At 36.7% G+C, this 20,914-nt stretch overlaps 2 protein-coding genes across 2 annotated transcripts; both read left to right on the top strand.

Moving 5' to 3' along the window:
• The first annotated feature begins 7,911 nt into the window (after positions 1 to 7,911).
• LOC118557503 lies at positions 7,912 to 11,003 on the top strand. Its single transcript, XM_036127634.1, has 6 exons — positions 7,912 to 7,954; positions 8,118 to 8,444; positions 9,583 to 9,930; positions 10,025 to 10,150; positions 10,681 to 10,742; positions 10,822 to 11,003. The coding sequence occupies exons 1-6, from the start codon at positions 7,912 to 7,914 to the stop codon at positions 10,936 to 10,938; spliced, it is 1,023 nt and encodes a 340-aa protein (XP_035983527.1). The 3' UTR covers positions 10,939 to 11,003.
• A 5,100-nt stretch (positions 11,004 to 16,103) lies between these two features.
• Positions 16,104 to 19,164, top strand: LOC118557339. Its single transcript, XM_036127236.1, has 6 exons — positions 16,104 to 16,146; positions 16,251 to 16,577; positions 17,476 to 17,820; positions 17,916 to 18,041; positions 18,564 to 18,619; positions 18,699 to 19,164. Exons 1-6 carry the CDS (start codon positions 16,104 to 16,106, stop codon positions 18,813 to 18,815), a joined length of 1,014 nt encoding a protein of 337 aa, XP_035983129.1. The 3' UTR covers positions 18,816 to 19,164.
• Positions 19,165 to 20,914: the final 1,750 nt, after the last annotated feature.

The following is a 20,914-nucleotide window of genomic DNA, read 5'->3' as shown; positions in this document are numbered from 1 at the left end:
GAAAAACAACTTTTGGTAAAGGCAGGAATAGCATGCAACCTAAAACTCAATGATTTTACAAACATCCAGTAGTTCGACAGGGTCCAGATAGGACTGGTCTGGATTTAGACTGTAGTTCAACAGTTAGGGACCACTGGCAGTTAGCAGACAAACAGTCTTTGACACATACCAAAGTAGTGTAAGCTAGTCTAAAAAAGACCATTGCTATAAGTGCTGGTTGTACACAAAGTGCCACATCCAAGAGTATTAATGGAAAGGTAAATGTAACGGAAAGTGAGATAAAAAGGCCCAAAAGCAGCTGGGATAACCCCAATGTTGATATGATACTGAAGCCAACCTCATTCAAAAGTTTAGAGAAACCACAAGACGTGAACATTAACCAGAGTTAGGGGTTTAAGTGCATTCATACATGGATGTATCTAGGACATGGGCAACATCTGTTTGATTCTTTTTGTGAAACTATTCCTGAGACAGAGGCATCATAATTCTTACCAGACCTAAGGAGAAAAGGGACAGGACTTTAATAATGTTAAAAATAATGCTAAAAATAATGTTCATAGAAGCTGGAGGAAACGTGAAGAGCACCACAATCCAAGTAGCTCAAGGTGCAGTGTGGAGTTTTTCAAGGTCAGTGATGTAGGACTCACCAACCTTTTTGAAACTGAGAGATACTTTATGGTGTTGTTATAGATAGTTGTTTTTAAATCAATATAAAAGTAGGTGTGATTATATGGAGGACCAAGTCTTCCAGATCTAAAAATAAATACAGAAATAAATAAATGCGCAATAAATAAATAAGCATACAATTAATTGCCACCAAATTAATAAATGTAGGTAGAAATTAAATTATACAGTGAGACATAAATGTATATATCTCTTTTAATTAGCTTATTCTTTTATTCGCCTTTGTAATAATTACCTTATTTATTTATTGTGCGTTATAATCTTCAACTTTATTTATTAATTACTTATTTTTTTTAAGTATTTATTTTTGTGCATGTTATAATATTTTTGTCTGTTTTATTCTTCCTTAGTATTTTTTTACCCTATATATTTCTGTGATGCTATTTATTTCTGCCTGTCGCTTTTACATTTCTGCCTGTCCTTTTTACATTTCTGTATGCATTTCTGCCTTATTTATTTATTGAGCATTTATTTATTTCTGTATTTATTTTTAGATCTGGAAGACTTGGTCCTCCATATGATTAAACAGGAAGAGTAACGGAATAAAATAAAGTTTTGGATACAGCTCACTGGTGGATTGTGTTGTTTTTAGAACAGGCACGTGAGCACCACATGTGGTCCTCGAGGGCTACTTGGTACCACTGAGCTATATAATACACTGGAGTGCTAATCGCCCGCTGTTAGAACGAGTCGCTTTGAAGCCACCGGCCGCCATATTGGTACTCCCTATTTTCCCCCAGTAACTAGGAAATATGTGCGCTACAACATCGAATAACAAGGATTTTGTCACGTTCGGGGGGGGGGGGGGGGGGGGCTTAAAACTTTTAAAATGTCAAATGCCATATACTTTTATGTTATGTTCTAAAACTATCAAGTACTGAGAAAGTAATGTGCTGAAATATTTTGCATTTTATTTATTTAAATATATATATATATAACATTTAAAAATAAATAGCAATATAGGCTACAAAAACATATATGTACATATATGTATACATATATATACATATATACATATACACATACTTATATATACATATATATATTTAATATGAATAACATGTAAAATATTTCAGCACCTAATTTCCCAGTAGTTGATAGTTTTAGTACATCCACTGACTGTAAAATTACCTGTGAAACGTTTTCACACAGCCAGAAAACTGCTTGTTGTTGCAACCAAATCCTATGGGATTCTGTGAGAGTAGGGAGTAGCAAGATGACGGCCAATGACTTCAGTTTTTCGGCAAAATCAGCACTCCAGTGCATTATATAGCTCAGTGCTTGGTCCCCACGGGCACCATGTTGGTGACCCATGCAGTGATTCAATTCAATTCAATTCAATTTTATTTATATAGCGCCAAATCATGAAACATGTCATCTCAAGGCACTTTACAAAGTCAAGTTCAATCATATTATACAGATTGGGTCAGATTATACAGATTGGTCAAAAATGTCCTATATAAGGAAACCAGTTGATTGCATCAAAGTCCCGACAAGCAGCTTTCACTCCTGGGGAACCGTAGAGCCACAGGAAGAGTCATCTGCATTGTACATGGCTTTGCTGCAATCCCTCATACTGAGCAAGCATGAAGCGACAGTGGGAAGAAAAACCACCCATTAACGGGGAAAAAAAACCTCCGGCAGAACCGGGCTCAGTATGAACGGTCATCTGCCTCGACCGACTGGGGTTACAGAAGACAGAACAGAGACACAACAAGAGAAACAAAAAGCACAGAAGCACACATTGATCTAGTAATCTGTTCTACATTAGATGGTAGTAGCGGGTGAGCCGTCTTCTCTGGATGATGTCACAGTTAACAGAACGCCAGACCAGGTCTACCTACTATGAAGAGAAAAGAGAGAGAACAGAAAGTTAAAGCAGAAATGACAACACATAATGCATAATTGAAGAACAGTAGAACTCAATATAGTGAGAAAATTAGATCCTGATATACTCCAGTAACCTAAGCCTATAGCAGTAAAACTATAAAGGTAGCTGAGAGTAACATGAGTCACTAGTTATAATTTTTGTCAAAAAGAAAAGTTTTAAGCCTAGTCTTAAAAGTAGACAGGGTGTCTGCCTCACGGACCAAAACTGGGAGTTGGTTCCACAGGAGAGGAGCCTGATAGCTAAAGGATCTGCCTCCCATTCTACTTTTAGAGACTCTAAAATGATGATTTTGGAAGCCATGTTGTTGTTCTGCTGTTGTTGGTTCAGTGTGTTTTCTCAAAAGTAAAGTCAGTGCAGCCATCTTTAATGAAATTTTACAAATTTCTTGATTAATTAACTTTTTCTGGAAAGCTCAATGATATTGCTGATTTCATTTTCCAGCAGGACTTAGCAGACTCACCTGACCTAAACCCCAGAGAGAATCTGTGGTATACTGTCAAGAGAGACATCAGACTCAAAATGATAAAGAATCGAAGACCACTATTAACGATGTCTGTTCTTTCTAACACCTCAGCAGAATCATTGACTGATTACCTCATTGCCATGATGAAAAGCAGCCATGACCAGGAAGTGAGTGCTTTTAATGTAGAGTGCATTGACAGTCTTTCCATCAGGCCAATATTTCTCTTTTGGAGATGTTTTTTTATTAGTCCTTTTATGTTCTTTAACCAATAACAATTTAGGGTTATATTTTTTATAATAATAGAAAAAAACAAATAAACAATTAAAATATGTAACTCGTTGTATAATAAATCTATATTATGTCATGTGAGTTTCACTTCTTGAACTGAATTACTTGAAGGGGACACATCATGCAAAATACACTTTTTTGTAGCCCTTAAATAATTTTTTTGTGTACTTGTAGTCTCTAGCAATGCAGAAAATCTGAATGTAGTTTGTCCAGGAGCTCCATTGATATCCTTCTGTTCCAATCTGGTTATATTATACAAGACATTCAGTTTTCCCTGTTTTCTATTTTGTTTATTGAATTACATCCCAGTATGTGCGGAACTGTTAAACAACGCCCTGGACGTCTGGCTAACCAATTTTGCGAAAGCCATTTTTATTTCTTGGATCAATTTTGTAGTCCAAGCTGACGAATGCCAAAACTGCAATTGAAAAATTTTAAATGTTCTGTTGTTCATTACACCATCACCCAGCGTTGTACAAAAATGGCCAAACGGGAGGAAGTGGAACACTCTGCGACCTAGAAGGTGGTGCTGGGGGTGTTAAGTGCCTCCTTTAGGTTTAAAGAGACTACACCAAAAGAAGTTGCTCTCAGACGCAACTTTGAAGAGGGGTAAAAAAGGGAACTTGGGAGTGAAATAACGAGGGCTGTGGGTTGTCGGTAGACAACTTAACCCCAGATTGCCTACTGATCTGCGTATCATGTATGAATGTGTGATCATCATGGGTATTTTTGTTTGTTTTTTTATTCTATTTATGACTTCAGAATAATTTTTACACATTCACATTTCTTCCACAAATGTTTTCATACCAAAAACTTCAAAGACTGGTAAAATTCTTAAGTAATGGCAAAATAGTGGCCTGTTAGTTTGGACAAAATTGTTGACCAAAGTAATTACATAAATAAATGTGTAACACATTTCTGAAACTAACAACTAACACAAATATAAAGAAAAACCTTTTTAACATAAATTATCACAGAATGATTAACTCCCATGAGTCTAGTGTTGTTTCTGTGGCTTAATGAGTTTTAAAAAACTGTGCAGGGTCATTTATGAGAATCCTATCACCACACAGCTCCTTTCACACAGAATTTATTGGAGTACAGTTTCAGTTGTGCAAGGACTGTTTCAGCCATCTGCTAAAGTGCACACAACACTCCCAAGAGTGGCTTATGAACATAAAGTGCATACACCTTTAATACAATAGATCAAAGGTGACAAAATTCTAAGCGTTGGTTGTAACCCAACCCTTTTACAAGACAAACAATTTTCCTCAGCATGGTATTCTTTGTTTTTTCTCAGCACAGCAGTCTGTTTAACAGAAAATAAAACGTGTTTTCACATCTTTTTTCATTATTCCAGACTGTTGTCAGTTACAACAGATTACCTGTCCATTGAAATGACATGGAAGGCTGAGGTATGTTTGAGAAGCTGCTTGATTATGTCTGGTGCCAGTCGTGAGCGTTGGAGGGTGGACAAGCAGGTGGAAGTTGATGGAGGTGAGCGGTTGAATCCGAGTGGGTCATCCAAGGAGAGAGAAATTGAAGGAGGTAAGCGGTAAGTTTTTCTGAAACCTTCACAGGAAGATGAGCAGAGGGGCTTAAGAGCGACTCAGCTGAAGATTTCATCCTGTGAGAGCAGAGCGTGAGAGGTAAGCGTATAGATTGAGGAACAAGAAGTAGAAGACATGGAGGCCTAAGTACCACAATAAGTGAGAGAATTGTCTGGCATCTCCATCTGGAAATCCACTTCTCTAAATACCTCTCTTTTTGATCATGATGAGGATCAAGCTGCAGATTGTGTATAAAGATTGGTAAACACATAGAGACACACGTATGCACGCATGCACAGCCTGTACACATCTCTGTGGATGCAACAATCATATGTCAGATGATAATTCCAGAGATTAGGCCCAATCCCTTGAATTTGTGCCTGCCTCCAAGTACTGACAACAGCAAAAGGTCAGTTGACCTAAGAAAACAAGGTGGCATGTAGGACTGTAAAAGCTCTAAGATGTACAGTGGAGCAAGGCAAAGACTTAAAAAATAACATTATTTTAAGATGGATCCTAAAATAGTTGGGTTAGTTAACAAACACTCAGATTTGTGTGTTTGTTAAAAGATGTGCAGCAGCATTCTGCACCATCTGCAGATGAATAACTAAAGACTCACCAACACCAAAATAAAATGTGTCACAGTAATCTCGATGTTTAGTCACAAAGGTGTGGATTACTGTCTCCAAGGGCTTCTTAGTAAGCATGGGCTTTATCTTGGCCAGGGCTGCCATGGTTGACACACCTCTTCAATGTGGCATGGAAGACTGGGATAACACCACTGGAGTGGCAGCATGGGGTGGTAGTTACATTTTTTTAGAAAGAGAAACGGAGATTGTTCCAACTATTCAGGGATCACACGTCTCAGCCTCCCTGGGAAAACTTACTTTCAACCGTGAAGAGGAGGCTCTGACCGATAGCTATAGCTGGATGGTATCTCAAAGCATAGTCACAGAGATGAGTCTGCCTGTTAAGAATATTGTTTTCTTGTTCATAAATGACGGTGGGGTGGAGCAGGAGATGCACAAAGGTATTGGGGCTGCATCTGTGGTAATGAGGGCCATGCTCTCTGGTCTGGTGAGGTGAAGAAAGAGCAGAGCAAAAACGCAAAGCTCTTGATTTACCTGTCCATCTATGATCCAACAATCACCTATGGTCATGAGATATGGATCACCACCAAAAGAACAAGATCCCTGACACAAGCAGCATCAATATGTTTCCTCCTGAGAGCGGCCAGGCTCAGCCTTACAGATAGGGTGAGCAGACGTTATCCAAAAGGGAGTTTAAAGTAGAGGTGGTGGTTTTCTGCACGCATGCATCCTCCTCCATTTTGGATAATTCACCTGTGAAGACAAAAAGAATAAATAAGCACAACCAACACCACCGTCTGCCAGCCGCAGCTAACTTGTCTTCTGGACTCATCCTCCTCTGCCAGCCACAAGCCACTCACACTGAATCTTAATCATTGCACTCTTCAGCTTCCCTCTACTAATCAGGCTCTGATTCTCTCCTAAGTTCATGACCAGTGCCTTCCTTATGCCTTGACATTTTTCCTTTTCTACCACTTATTTTGAATAAGTCATTTAAACTTTATTTCTAACTCTGTGTTTGTTGCCCGGTAAGAGTCAAAGAAATAACAAAAATGATGACACTGATATATAAATAATATTTAATTGTAACTGCTTTGAACTTTGCAAAACCTATGTGCCACTGCTCCCCCATTTTTATGCCTCCCTTTACATTGTTACACTGCTAAGGTTTTTTTTGACACATATTATTGTTTGACGAACACATTTTCCATTGGAACTTAAACCTGAAGAACTTACCACTTCCTTTGTTCCCCCAGCAAACAGCATATATGCACAACTTCAGTGTGCATAGTTCAAAGAAGCCATACCTTTCTGTATGAGAGTCGTGCTCTAGTATGGTGCTTGCTTTTTTTTACCCGTAAGGTTGAGCAAACCATGGATAAGCTAACACTGTTGTTCCTGAATACATGACCCAGAAATGCTGCCACAATGAACAATAACCATTGCAATCTCTCCTCTTCACTTCCGTGCATGCTAAAAACAGTCTGAGAACTCTCAGACTCCACCACCTTTGAAGGGAAAAGCCTGACAATATATAATTTTACATATTTTATCAAATCTAATGTCAGAGTAAAAGTAAATTAAGTTATTTGACCTGGAACTTGTACTGTCAAAAACATTTCTATATAAGAACAACAGAAAGCTGACTGAAAAAAAGAAGTAAATAGTTACCAAAAGAAAAATCCTTCACAAATGAGAGCCACTTAACACTGGAGTTTTCAGTAGAAATGAATGAAAACTTATGCTGTATAATGCTACTGATTTCCCTTCTTATTTGTATAAGAACAAGTAGATAGAGGCAAGAAGTGGCTGTATTGACAGATGGATGAAGGAGGGATGGTTTCATTATAATACAGAATATAAAATAACAGATTAAAGTATTAGAATGTGATTGACTTTCTCTTTTAAGCATGGCCTTCTGTGTATAATAACATTGAAAAACTGATTTAGAATGAAGAAACAATAAGAAAAACATACATTGTTTTATTCTGATTTTGTGTTGGGTAAAAAAACTAAATTGTTTAACTAAAACATAGACACTAAGATTGTTCTTGAGCAATAATTCAACCCCACAGAGCTCCTGATGTGTTGTTCATGTGGAAATAAATTTGAATGAAAGTGTGTAAGAAATCAAACCTTTTTTTACCGCTTTGTCTCTACCTGTCTCTAGCTTTATTTTTTTTGCATTTTTGCTCAAAATTAAGTTGTAGGTAATAATTGCATACAACATCATGAATATTGTATACAGTAATTTGAACTCTGCATTGCATAATAATTTCCTTAAAACTATCTAATTTTATGAAAAAATATCTAAATTGGAGAAATGCTCGTATAGCTGGAAAGCCCCAAATTGGTATACTTTGAGACAACCAATCAGATACCTTAAATCAAAAGACCACCTCCTACTTAAATATGAACAAGTGCTCAAACAAAGACAGTCTCAAAATGATCAGGCTCTGGATCACACTTCTTCTCCTTCATAAAGGATGTGAGTTACACAGTGTTTTAAATTTCTGATTTCAGTGTTTGCACGTCTATCAGATTTGTACCTGCTAATGCTAACATTTTCCCCTTCTTTTTTCATAGTATTAGATGCACTTCCTTTACTGACACAATTGTTTACCATTTTCTTATTTTTTTGTCAAATGCAGGTGCTTTGCTTCCAATGATCACAGTTGAACTTGGTGAAGCAGCAACACTTGCATGTGATTTGCCTGATAATAAAGATAGAAGTGGTAAACTTTCCTGGTACAGACAAACTGTGGGAGATACTCTGGAACTAGTTGTAACATTTGTGAATCATGCAAATCCTACGTACGGACCAGCTTATTCTGACTCAAGAATGAACTATTCACATAGTGACAAAACGAGCAACCTAACAATTTTAAAAGCAGCTCACGAAGATGAAGGAATGTATCACTGTGCTTTCATCGACTGGAGCCAAAATATTTGGCATGGCACCTACTTGTTAATTAAAGGTACTGTCTTTCTTTAGATATCCGGCTTTTTTATGAAAAGAACGGCACATTTCAAAAGGGATTTTAAGATGTTTTTTTTAAAATACAGGGACATACACAAATTGGCATCAGTTATGTTTATTTCTTCAATGCTAAGGAAAAGAACAGTTTTATGTCCACTTTAGTATAAAGAAAAATATCTTTTTTTTTAAGTATGATTTATTCAGTCAAAAAATATGCTTTCTGTTGCAACTCATTACATGCATATTAAGGTGTAAATGTAATCTTGAAGACAAAATCAAGAAATGTTTTTCTTGCACATAAAAAAGTTTTTTTGTAAAATGTAGTGTGAGTAAAACAACACACTTATATCTTGCTGTAGCCAGGGGATAAAATATTGAGCTATGATTTAGAGTAGCAAAACTTTTATTTTGAGTTAAATTTCAATGTCTGAAAATTACAAACTGGTTTATTTCTCTGGTGTTGAATATATTATTTGAATGGTAGTTTCTTCCAGAAGACGGCAGAAGAAGAAAAGTCAGAAATTAAAATGTAATAGATTTTATTGTATTCTTTTCTTTTTTATTCTTTCTTTTTGAAGAAATTGGTCCTTGAGAGATGCCATATACCCATTTAATAATTCTAGTCCTCAGGAGCCTGAGTAAAAACTAAATTTTACCCTTTCAAACTGAATAATGTTTTGGGGTTCATACATAAAGTATTTTAAATGATGAGAGATTTTGACTATATTTTTTTAAAGGGCAAGTGTCTGTTGGTAAGTATTTCATAGGATCACATACCAAATGTCATTTGATGAAGGGCTTTATTTAAAAGACATGATATCTTGAGACCTATCAAACTTTAAGACACAAATCTTTACAAATGTGAGCTCAAACTGTTTTAGGTCCTAGCAAGAATCAGATGTCTTTTAAGATTATTTTTTTGTTTTTTTTCCTAATGTTAACACACATCTGCTAGTTTGAAAACTAATTGATAGTTATTTTCTTTTAATACACAAAAGAGTTACTACCCTACCTTAGTGTGATCCTTAAAAGTTTTACATTTTAAATGTCTCCAAGCCTCTCTTACAATTCCAAAAGAAGTCAAATGTTTAAATTGCATTTTCTAACTTTTTTTTTTTTCTTTACAAATTCTACAGGAAACACTGTGGGAACATCAAACTACAGAGTAGTTCAGAGCTCCACGGTATCAAATTCTCTCCATCCAGTGGAATATGTGACTCTACAGTGTTCGGTCCTCTCAGACTTCGAGAGCAAGACGTGTTCAGGGGATCTTAGTGTCTTCTGGTTCAGATCAAATAACTCTGACACAGATATCATCTACATTGAAGGAAACAAAATGGAAAAATGTCAGAAGAAAATTGATCACACTAGATGCGTATATAACTTCTCTAAGACCATCAGCTCCTCTGATGCTGGGACATATTATTGTGCCGTGGCCACATGTGGAGAGATTCTGTTTGGAAATGGAACCAAGTTAAAAGCTGGTATGATTTTATGTTTAGCACTGAAGATTATATTTGTGAACGTAATGTTTTCCAAAAACAATGATTTTTGGCTAATTTTGTCTTTGCTTCACAGAGCCAACAGCAGACGCTGAATTCCCTGTACTAGGGATATCTGTATCCTGTTTAATCATTTCACTGATCATAAATACTGTTTTCATCTGTTTCAAAACTCCAAGAGCAACATGTAAACAATCTGAAGGTAACTATTTCTCACTGAATTTTGCAGATTTAGAAAATTACCAGAAGCTTTAATTGTTTGGTACTCTAAGTCGATAATATAATCTCTGCATACTAAGACTGAAATAACGTCTGATACATTATTTGCTTTGTATGTCTGATAAAAGTAAACTACAAGCAGACAAAAAAAACAGTTATAAAATCATTTATATATATATATATATATATATCTATATATCTATATATATATATATATATATAAAAAAAATTTCATATTGTCATCTATGTGCACCAATATCTTAATGCACTTAACATTAACCATATATATATATATATATATATATATATATATATATATATATATATATATATATATATATATTAAGATATGCACCAATATCTTAATGCACTTAACATTAACCATATATATATATATATATATATATATATATATATATATATATATATATTTATATATATACATAGATGACAATATGAAAACGCTAAGTCTGATAAAGCACATGCTATTCTTCATTCTCTCTTTATATTTAGTAGTAGAAAGTGCCTCTTCACAAGAAAGAAGGATGAACTTGAGCCAGCAAGATGATCATTCTGTAAGTAAAGTTTTAAACTCAAGTCAATGGTTGACTCTGATCGGTATGCAATGTAATAATATTTTTTTTCACTGTACAGAATGAAGATGGCCAGGATCTTAACTATGCTGCACTGCACTTGACTGGTGGTAAAGCTAGAAGAGGAAAAAAAATTAATGAGTCGGAGGACGGCGTGTATTCCCATATTAAACTCTAAATTTGGGATGTTTTCAAGATCTGACCACTGAAAATGCGAATGAATAAATTTTGCATTAAACATTTTTTGTTTTGTCATTTTTAAATAAACCCTTAAAAACAAGCTTGTTTTGTTACCTTTTGCAAAACAAAACTGTAATTAAGTATTTGGACCAGGAAACTACAATAGCAAGAGTGCTGGTAAAACTTAACCCTGAAATCTTGCATTTATCTCCTTTAATTTGGTCATTGTCCTTTTTTTAATTTATCAACGTTTCCTGTTTAGACTCACTCTCTGAATTTTTTTGTGACTTTTATCTGGTCATAAAGAACTAAATCATTGAAGTGGCAGATCAGCGAGATTTTTCTCACAGATCACGTCCACATAGCTATTTATTACTTCCAATAATTTTTTTTGGTCTCCTACCCGCATCACACGTATTTACCGTTCGCAACATCCATGGTTCCAAAGTGATCTCGCTAGTGACGCCAGATCATGAGTCACCAATCCGGAAATTGGCACCTGCTATACTGTCTAAGTACTAAATCGAAAAAGTTATTTCGCTTTCACGGCTTTTTTACAAGATGCCTCGTTGTGTCTCTATGCACTATTCCCATGAAGATGGAAGATTGTATGAGTGGCCAAAGGACACACTTAGAGCCTGTTTATGGACGAAATTCATTCAGACAAAACGTGTGGACTTCAAAGTCAATCGGGAAGTTGGCACACTTCCATTTCTCTGCTATCATCATTTTAAAGATGACTGCTTTCTAAATTTAAAACAATATCAGTCAGATTATGCAAAAAAGTAAGTTGTAACATTGATTTCCCCCACTCCTCCTCCTTAAAGACCCCCTGTCTGCTCCTCACCACCTCAATCCACATCCACCGACTCCACCCCTCCCCCCTGCTTCACATCACGTCCTCCACAACCTGAGGACCTCCCCCCTCCCCCTACTGTTATCACTACAGTGTCCTTCACTCCTGACCTGGTGACAAGACAGCTAACCAGACTCCACTCCGGCAAAGCTGCAGGCCCCGAAGGTGTATTCCTCAGGGTGCTCAAAGCTTGTGCCTACCAGCGCTGTGGAGTACTTAGCCTAGCCTTTAGCCTGAGCATGCACCTCCAGAGAGTCCCCATGCTGTGGAAGACGTCGTGCCTCATTCCTGTGCCAAAGACGCTGCGTCCCAGCGGCCCCCAGGACTACAGACCGGTGGCGCTGACGTCCCATATCATGAAGACCTTTGAGAGGCCAGTCCTGGAGCAGCTGATGCCCATGGTCAGGCCCTTCACTGATCCACTACAGTTCGCCTACCAGCCCCGCCTGGGTGTTGAGGACAGCATCATCTTCCTGCTAAACAGAGTCTACACTCATATAGACAAGCCAGCAACCACTGTGAGAATCATGTTCTTTGATTTCTCCAGTGCCTTCAACCCCATCCGTCCGGCCCTACTTGGTGAGAAGATGACGGCGATGCAGGTGGAGGCCCCCATCGTGTCCTGGATTGTTGAATACCTGACGGGCAGACCACAGTATGTACGCCTACAGAACTGTGTGTCTGACAGGGTGGTCAGCAACACTGGGGCCCCTCAGGGGACTGTCGTCTCCCCCTTCCTCTTCACCCTTTTCACCTCAGACTTTAACTACTGCACTGAGTCCTGCCACCTTCAGAAGTTTTCTAATGACTCAGCAATAGTTGGCTGCATTGAAAAGGGTGATGAGAGTGAATATAGGACTGTGGTGGGCAACTTTGTCACTTGGACTGAGCTGAACCATCTGCAGCTCAACGTGACAAAGACTAAGGAGCTAATAGTGGATCTGAGGAGGACAAAAACACCTGTGACCCCTGTTTCCATCCAGGGAGTCCCTGTGGACACTGTGGAGGAGTATAAGTACCTTGGAGTGTACTTTAACAACAAGCTTGACTGGACCAGGAACACAGAGGCGCTCTACAAAAAGGGCCAAAGCCGACTCTTCTTCCTGAGGACGCTGACGTCCTTTAACGTCTGTGGGACGCTGCTGAGGATGTTTTATGAGTCCGTTGTTGCCAGCACGATCTTCTTTGCTGTCACATGCTGGGGCAGTGGGTTGAGGGCTGCCGACAACAACAGACTAAACAAACTGATCAGGAGGGCGGGGGATGTTGTGGGGGAGGAACTGGACACTCTGACGACCGTGCATTCTTTGCACTGTCCTTGCACAAGTCACTACCACTTTACTTGGATCTGTAGTTATACATATGTATATACTATATAAATATATATATATATATATATATATATATATATATATATATATATATATATATATATATTGACTTATATATGTATATATTATATTACCTTGTGTGGAATGTTGTAAATATATATATAAAAATGTGTGTACATCTGGAGTATGTAACAAAAGTAATTTCCCTCTGGGATTATTAAAGTATGTCTGATTCTGATTCTGATTACTCTATAGGCCTACTCAACATTTTAATTGGATTTTTATTTATCTATTTTTTCCAATTATTCACAGACTGCTTCTTACTTACATAAATACTTATGTTATTTGGCCTAACAATCTGATTTGGACCTCAGCTAAAGAACTTGGACTCTTTAACACAATAAAAAAAGCTAAATAATGTAAACTGTCAAAGCGTTTGTGTTCATGGTTTGTTGGCCCTGTTAAAAACATCTCTAGAAACAGGAAAATAGTGTCCAAAGTAAATGACCATAATCAGCTGACAGAGAGCTGTGCAGAACCACAGGAAGCCTCGTCTTGCTGAAAGAGATGAAGTTTCTCTAAGGCTGCAGAATGTTACATCCAGAGGAAAACAAAAAAAAGACAGAAGAGGATAACCCTTTATCATTTATAAGCATTTACAAAATTGGTTAAAAAGCAAAACATCTCTAAGGTTAAAGAAAAAACATAATTCAGCTTTTTAACAAAAGCTAACAGGATGAAGGAGTCATTGTCAGTTTTTTTAACCACAGTTTTTCAATATCAATGTTTAAGCTAAGTATTGGCCAATGGGCTCAGTCAGCAGCAGAGACCAGTTGCTGATCACAACAACAAAGCCATATAAGTCAAATAAGCTTCTACTCTGGAACTGGCACCAACTTGGAACAATGGGTCATAAACTCAGGAGGGGCCTTTGTGTGTAGGAAAAGATAGGAGAGGAAGAGAAAGATGGATAAAGAACAGTAAAAAAATCAGTACCCAGAATGCAAAGACTGTTGTTGTTGATCCACTATGCAAAGGTGCCATATATAAGGCAAAATTTACCTTTAACTCTATAGATAGATGCTTCTCCTATTTGATGACGTGGTGTAGTGGGCTGGGGGAAATTGGCTGTGTTGTCAACATGTTGTTGCCATAGATTGTTGCAAGAGAGAGGGACATAATCTCAAGCGACCAATGCAATTTGGTGTGAATGCACCTTTGGCTCATTGCTGTGTGGAGAAAACATATACAAACGACACAATTACGATCCTAAACTGTTCATCTAAACCTAGATAATAATCTTGCCTAGACAAAAAAGAAAAGGGAAAGTTTCCCTTGGGTTGTCCTGTGGGAGGTTGATTTGTCCTTGTGTTGCTCTGTCTTTTAGTCTGCAGCCTGCTTTGTCTCCTTGGGGGAAAAAACGAAACGTTAGCCACTTTTAGTCGACTTTCAAGGGAAGGAATACCATCTCCTTCTGAAATCTGTGATCAGATTCAAGAATGCTGGATGGTAGGCTGCAGATCTACATTCTTTGGCCACAAAGGTACATTTTAAGACAGTTTAGGATTAATAATTCTTGTTTTCAATAAAAGTTAACTCTGTTTGGAGACAAAATTCTACAATTTGTCTTATTTTATATTCATTTGATTGACATTATGCTGTGCATAATGGTATATTTCGATGAAACACAGGGTAACTCTTATGACCAAAGGCTTTGTCATATGCAGAAGGTGTCTTACAATGGAAATCTGCACTTTTATCTGACCAGAACCCCTTTTTATGGGTTTTGGGCAATTTTGGCACAACTGTGCCAAAATCACATGTCAGCCAGGCACACTACCCACTAAAACCTTTGTGGAACAAATAAGCTTCAACTGATGCAGTCCAGATTTGTTGCCATTATAGTCAAGATGTTGATCTATAAAGTCTGAGGCTTCTCTTATATTTTCTAAGGGGCTGCCATGGTGTGTTGCAGTGTTTCTATGGGATAAAAATTATACAAGGCTCAAAACCTTAGATTTTTTTTGTTTAATCACCTACATGTCATACATGATGACATTTGCAGTAGTGTTCCACCTGAAAAATATTCTTTAATGCCTTTGTGTCATACAAAAACAAAAATTTACATCTCCACTTTTTGACTTTGGAACTTGATTTAAATCACATATTTAAATTCAGGTGACTTAAGCGGTTAAAACACAAAGTGATTTTCAGCTCTATATTGCGTTCTCTGATTTTCTGGTGCATTAATAATTATGCCACAGTGTGGATGGAATTCTAAACAATATTGCATGAAGTCGTGTCTGCAGAACTCATCTGTGTTTGTTGTCGAAGGTTGTCTGATGCCAAAGTCATATTCCTGCCATTGTCCATTTTCAGTCCAATGTCTGAGTACAGCGGCACAACATTCTCCTTCCCTTCAAGAGCCCATCCTCCAGTCCTCACGCCTGCAAACAGAATGAATTCTGCCAGTATTTTTTGCCAAAGAAACGGTCCATAGGTTGAAAAGAAACTACAGCAAAGCAGTCACAAACATTTTAACTACAGTGTTCCCTCTAAAATGGCAAACATAACATAGACGTTTTCTGTTTTTCCTTTTCTTATGTTGTACTATGTAAAGCATTTTGTGTTGCACACTGATGTGTTGGTGTGCAATTAAATTTGTATTACTGTGCATGTTAAATTAAACCTATTTTACCACTTTGTCTGTACCTTTATTCTCAGAGTTTTTGCATGAGAGGAAAAGTATGAAATATAATAACATTATGAATATTATAAACAATGATTTGACAATTGTGTAGCGTAATAGTTACGTAAATAATCTAATTTAATGAAAGACATCTAAATTAGGGAAATGCTAGTGTAGGAGAGAAGCCCCAGGGTGGTGTATTTTGAGACAACCAATCAGACGCCATGAATCAGAACACCACGTCCTACTTAAATGTGAACAAGTGCTCAAACGAAGACAGTCTTAAAATGATTCTGTTGTGGGTCACACTTCTTCTCCTTCATCAAGGATGTGAGTTACCCAGTAATTTGTTTTATTTATTTTCCTCTTACACCACAATGTTCTTCCTTTACCTAAAATTGTTAACCATTTTCTTCCTTTTCCCTCTAATGCAGGTGCTTTGGTTCCAGTGATCACAGTTCATCTTGGTGAAGCAACAACATTTACATGTGATTTACCAGAGGATAAATATGGAAATGGCGCACTTTTCTGGTACAGGCAAACTATTGGAGACACTCTGGAACTAGTTGTAACATCTGTGAGTTATACAAACCCCACGTACGGACCACGCTATACTGACTCAAGAATGAAAATTTCACATACTAAAAAAATGAGCAACCTGACCATTTTAAAAACAGTTCAAGAAGATGAAGGAATGTATCACTGTGCTTTCACCGACTGGAGCCAAACTGTTTGGCAGGGCACCTACTTGTTAATAAAAGGTAATGGCTTTCACGTGTTTAAATATTCAAGATTTTTATGGAAAGTTTTATAGATCTACTGGTACACATTTCACAAATGATTTTAAGACACATTTAAAACAAGAAGATATAGCAATTGAGATCAGTTATATTTATTCCTACAATGCTAAACTAAACTAGGAAACATAATGACTTATGTCCACTTTAGAATGAAGGAAAATAGCATTGTTGCCACATGTCAGTTTGTTTTCTAAACTTTGCAAAAGCCCATTGCATTCATATTTAAGATGTAAATTCTAGAATAATAATTTTGAGATATAGAAAATAAAAATGTGTATATAATAAAGAGTTTTTGTGAATTCTACCAAAAATAAAACACTAATTCCAAATTTCACAATAGCCATTGCAAAACATATTTAACTGAGATTTGGAATAGCAAAACCTTTACTTTGAGTGTAACTGGATATGCTAAAAACTAAAAAACATATTTTTTATGTGGTGTTGAATAAGTAATTGGAACTGTATTATCTTTCAGAAGACAACGAAGAAAGCAAAATCAGAATCTTGAATTTTATACATTTTATCCTTTCTTCTTGGAGCGATTGGACCTTGACAGACCTAGACGCTTTGGGAAGCCCTGTGTCCATTTATTAATTGTAGTCCTCAAAAGGCTAAGTAAAAAAATTATAATTTTTAGCCTTTCAGACTTACTGGTGATTTAGGAATTCTAGATAACTTTTGATACTTACTTTTCTTCTAACGTACACAGATTTCACCACCCTACCTTATTAGTGTGATCCTTAAAATTCATACATTTTAAACGTCTCCAAGTCTCTCTTACAATTCTAAAATAAATCAAGTGTTTAAACTGCATTTTCCAACACAAAGATCTTCTAAAATGTTGTCCAATAATCTGCAGGAAACACTGTGGGGACATCAAACTACAGAGTCGTTCAGAGCTTGACGGCTTCAGATTCCCTGCGTGCAGAGGAATATGTGACTCTACAGTGTTCAGTCCTCTCAAACCTTGACAGGACATGTTCAGGAGATAGTATGTTCTGGTTTAGATCAAATACATCTGACCCAGAAATCATCTTCATTGATGTGAACAAAACGGACAGATGTCAGAAGAAAACAGATTATCAAACTAGATGTGTATATAACTTCTCTAAGAACATCAGCTCCTCTGATGCTGGGACTTACTACTGTGCTGTGGCCGCATGTGGAGAGATTTTATTTGGAAATGGAACCAAGCTAGAAGCTGGTATGATTTTATGTTTATCACTGAGAAAAATATATTTACAAACCTAATGTTTTGCAGAAACAATTATTTTGGCTAATTTTGCCTTTGCTTCACAGAGCCAACAGCAGATGCTGAATTTCCAGTACTAGTGATAACTGTATCCTGTTTGATTATTTCTCTGATCATAAATATTGTTTTCATCTGTTTAAAAACGCCAAGAGCAGCATGCAAACAATCTAAAGGTAAGTGTTTCTCACAGAATTTTGGAGATTGAGAAATCTACCAGAAATATTAGTTATCTGGTACTCTAAGTCGATGTTATAATATCGGCATACTGAGACTGAAATAACCAGTGGTGCATTTATTGTTGTGTTTGTGACTGTTTAAAAGAACATGGGGAAAGCATACCACAGGCTGAGAAAATAAATATCGAAGGATTTTTGAACGTATGCAAATATGATTTGCAGTTTACAACTAAACTGGTTAATAAGACTGCAAAAGCCCTCTATAGCACTTATATTCCCTTGACCCCCTTGCATTGCCAAACATTTTTTCCAAATAACAATTTTATAACAGTTCAATCACCTGCAAAAAGAAGCGCAACTTTTAGTATATACTATAAACTAAAACAAACGTGGTTTATGTTAATTCCTTTTAAATCTTTGTGCAAAAAGTTTTAACAAGTGTAAATGGGTATAAAATTAAGATACAAAATCAGACGAAGCACATGCTATCCTTGTTTCTCTCTTTATATTTAATAATAGAAGGCACCTCGTCACAAGAAAGAAGGATGAACTTGAGCCAGCAAGATGATCATACTGTAAGTAAAGTTATAAACTCAGGTCAATGGTTGACTCTGACCAGTATGCAATGTAACAAACTTTTTATTTACTGTGCAGAATGAAGATGGTTGGGATCTGAACTATGCAGCATTACACTTCTCTGATGGAAAAGCTAGAAGAGGAAAAAAAAATAATTTGACTGAGGACAGTGTGTATTCCCATATTAAACATTGAATCTGTACTTGTGTGGGATGTTTTAGTTTAGCACTGAAAATGAAAGTAAATAGATTTTTGATTAAAAAACATTTGTTTTTGTTATATTTACTTTCAGAATAAACCCTTAAAAATAAGCTTCTGTTCTTATAATTAGCTTCATTTGTCATTACAACATAGATTCCGATGAAATGTGTCCTCGGCATTTAACCCATCCCTTAGGTAGTAGTGGGTTGCCACTAAACGCCCTGAGAGCATTCTGGGGCTTGCTCAGGGACCCTGAGTGTCAGTTTGTGGGATTCAAAGCTATAGCCTTGTAGCCTCTGCAAACTTATTTTTACAGTATAGAGTCCATTCACAATTACTTGTCCTCTCAAGGCACTTTGAAAAGGAAATGCTTGTCGGGACTTTGATGCAATCAACTGGGTTCCCTTATATAGGAAATTTTTGACCAATCTGTATAATCTGACCCAATTCTGTACAATATGGTTGAATTTGACTTTGTAAAGTGCCTTGATTTGACATGTTTCATGAATTGGCGCTATATAAATAAAATTGAATTGAATTGAAAAAAATCAAATCAAATCATACAGACAGATTGGTTAAAAGATTTTCTAAGTAAACCCAGCATTTTGCATGGAGTCATTGACTTGCAGTATTCATTCCTACTACAAGCGTGCCTAGCGACAGTGTGAAGTCACTTGCAATGTGTCGTTGACTTTGCAGCAGTCTGTCATGCTGAGCATGCAGTGGAGAGGGGAAAAAAAACTTTAACAGGAAGAAGCAAGCAGAACCAGGCTCAGTATGAACGGCCATCTACCATGAATGACTGGGGTTTGAGAAGACAGCATACACACAAAAAGAACACAGAAGCACTGATCCAAGGAATACTTTCTATGTTAAAGAAGATAAAAGCTTCATCGGTGGTCAAGTCTAGAAAAGAAACACAGTTAAACAGAAAAGCTCTAAGCCAGTTTTTGGTCAAGAGGATGAAAAAGAGCACAGACATATAGTTACAGTAAATGCTCAACCAAAAGCTATGCATAGGAAAGAAAGGTATGGACTCTGAGAGACGAGGCCAGACAACTTCTTACAGATAAAGTTGTTGATTTTTAAATTTTGCATTTGTTTTCTTTCATTTTGGCCATTGTGTTTTTTAATTTTACCTGCTATTCCTGTTTATACTTCATTTCTGACTTTCTCTGTGATTTCTATCTGTGAAATATGCTATTTAAATAAAGATAACTTTTTTAAAATGTGATTATCACCAAGTATTTTTTTACCATTTTTGTTATTGTATTTTACGGACATCAGTGAGATAAAGAAAATATTTTGTTCATACTCTTTCTTTACATTTCGAATCCACCTCAACAAAGCTATTTGGATTACAGTGACACCTGGAAAACTTCTCCAGTTCTTTAACCCTAGTTGAAACAGATACTTGTTTTAAACTAGGGTTGAAACAAGTATCTGTTTCAACTAGGTAACTGTTTCCATTTTCAGCTAAGGAAGTAGCCAAGATTAGAATTTTGTTTAGAGTGGTAGGATTTTGAGATGGCAGCGCATGATTTATTTAATTTACTGGAGTAATTGTAGTTGTTTAAGGAAGAAAGCATTTGACCTTCTCCACATGTTACAGAGCTATGCAGAAAAGTTTTTATTTATATTTTCCATGAAAAGAACTTGCATCACTCGAGGTTGTGCATCACTGCATTGAAATCAGTCTGAAAGTTTTTATTCTAACTTCTAGAGGCTTAAACAGAAAAGCCCTTTTTTTATATATCAGATATACCTCAGGTACAAAGAAATGGAGTTTAGGGTCATTAAAGACTTTTGGACTATGGATGAGACACAACCTCTAAGCAAGTGAGTTAAACCTGAAGAACTCACTATGTGATGCTGAATGGTCAAAGTTGCTGGATCTTATTTGTAATGAGTGAAATGGTGAACCTGATATTCAAACCAGACACAGAGTACGTTTTAAAAGTTTATTAAAAAAGATGGAGTAGATGACAGACAGGAAATGGCAGTGTAGACCGGAGATGTTTGAACAGGCTGACGATGGTGATGGCAGGTTGGAACAAATAAAGATAACTGGTGGTCGTGGAGAATGGGCATGT

This window comes from Fundulus heteroclitus, chromosome 23, assembly GCF_011125445.2.
Source record: "Fundulus heteroclitus isolate FHET01 chromosome 23, MU-UCD_Fhet_4.1, whole genome shotgun sequence".
NCBI classification, from domain to species: domain Eukaryota; kingdom Metazoa; phylum Chordata; class Actinopteri; order Cyprinodontiformes; family Fundulidae; genus Fundulus; species Fundulus heteroclitus.
This window is presented reverse-complemented; position numbering and strand designations above follow the sequence as displayed.

What these genes read in the sequence shown, in the direction of transcription:
- LOC118557503 (XM_036127634.1), top strand. Translation starts at nt 7,912, where the DNA reads ATGATCAGGCTCTGGATCACACTTCTTCTCCTTCATAAAGGAT. An exon ending in TCTTCTCCTTCATAAAGGAT is followed by an intron (nt 7,955 to 8,117) that starts GTGAGTTACACA and finishes TGTCAAATGCAG; the next exon opens with GTGCTTTGCTTCCAATGATC. An exon ending in CACCTACTTGTTAATTAAAG is followed by an intron (nt 8,445 to 9,582) that starts GTACTGTCTTTC and finishes CAAATTCTACAG; the next exon opens with GAAACACTGTGGGAACATCA.
- LOC118557339 (XM_036127236.1), top strand. Translation starts at nt 16,104, where the DNA reads ATGATTCTGTTGTGGGTCACACTTCTTCTCCTTCATCAAGGAT. An exon ending in CACCTACTTGTTAATAAAAG is followed by an intron (nt 16,578 to 17,475) that starts GTAATGGCTTTC and finishes AATAATCTGCAG; the next exon opens with GAAACACTGTGGGGACATCA. An exon ending in TGGAACCAAGCTAGAAGCTG is followed by an intron (nt 17,821 to 17,915) that starts GTATGATTTTAT and finishes TTTGCTTCACAG; the next exon opens with AGCCAACAGCAGATGCTGAA.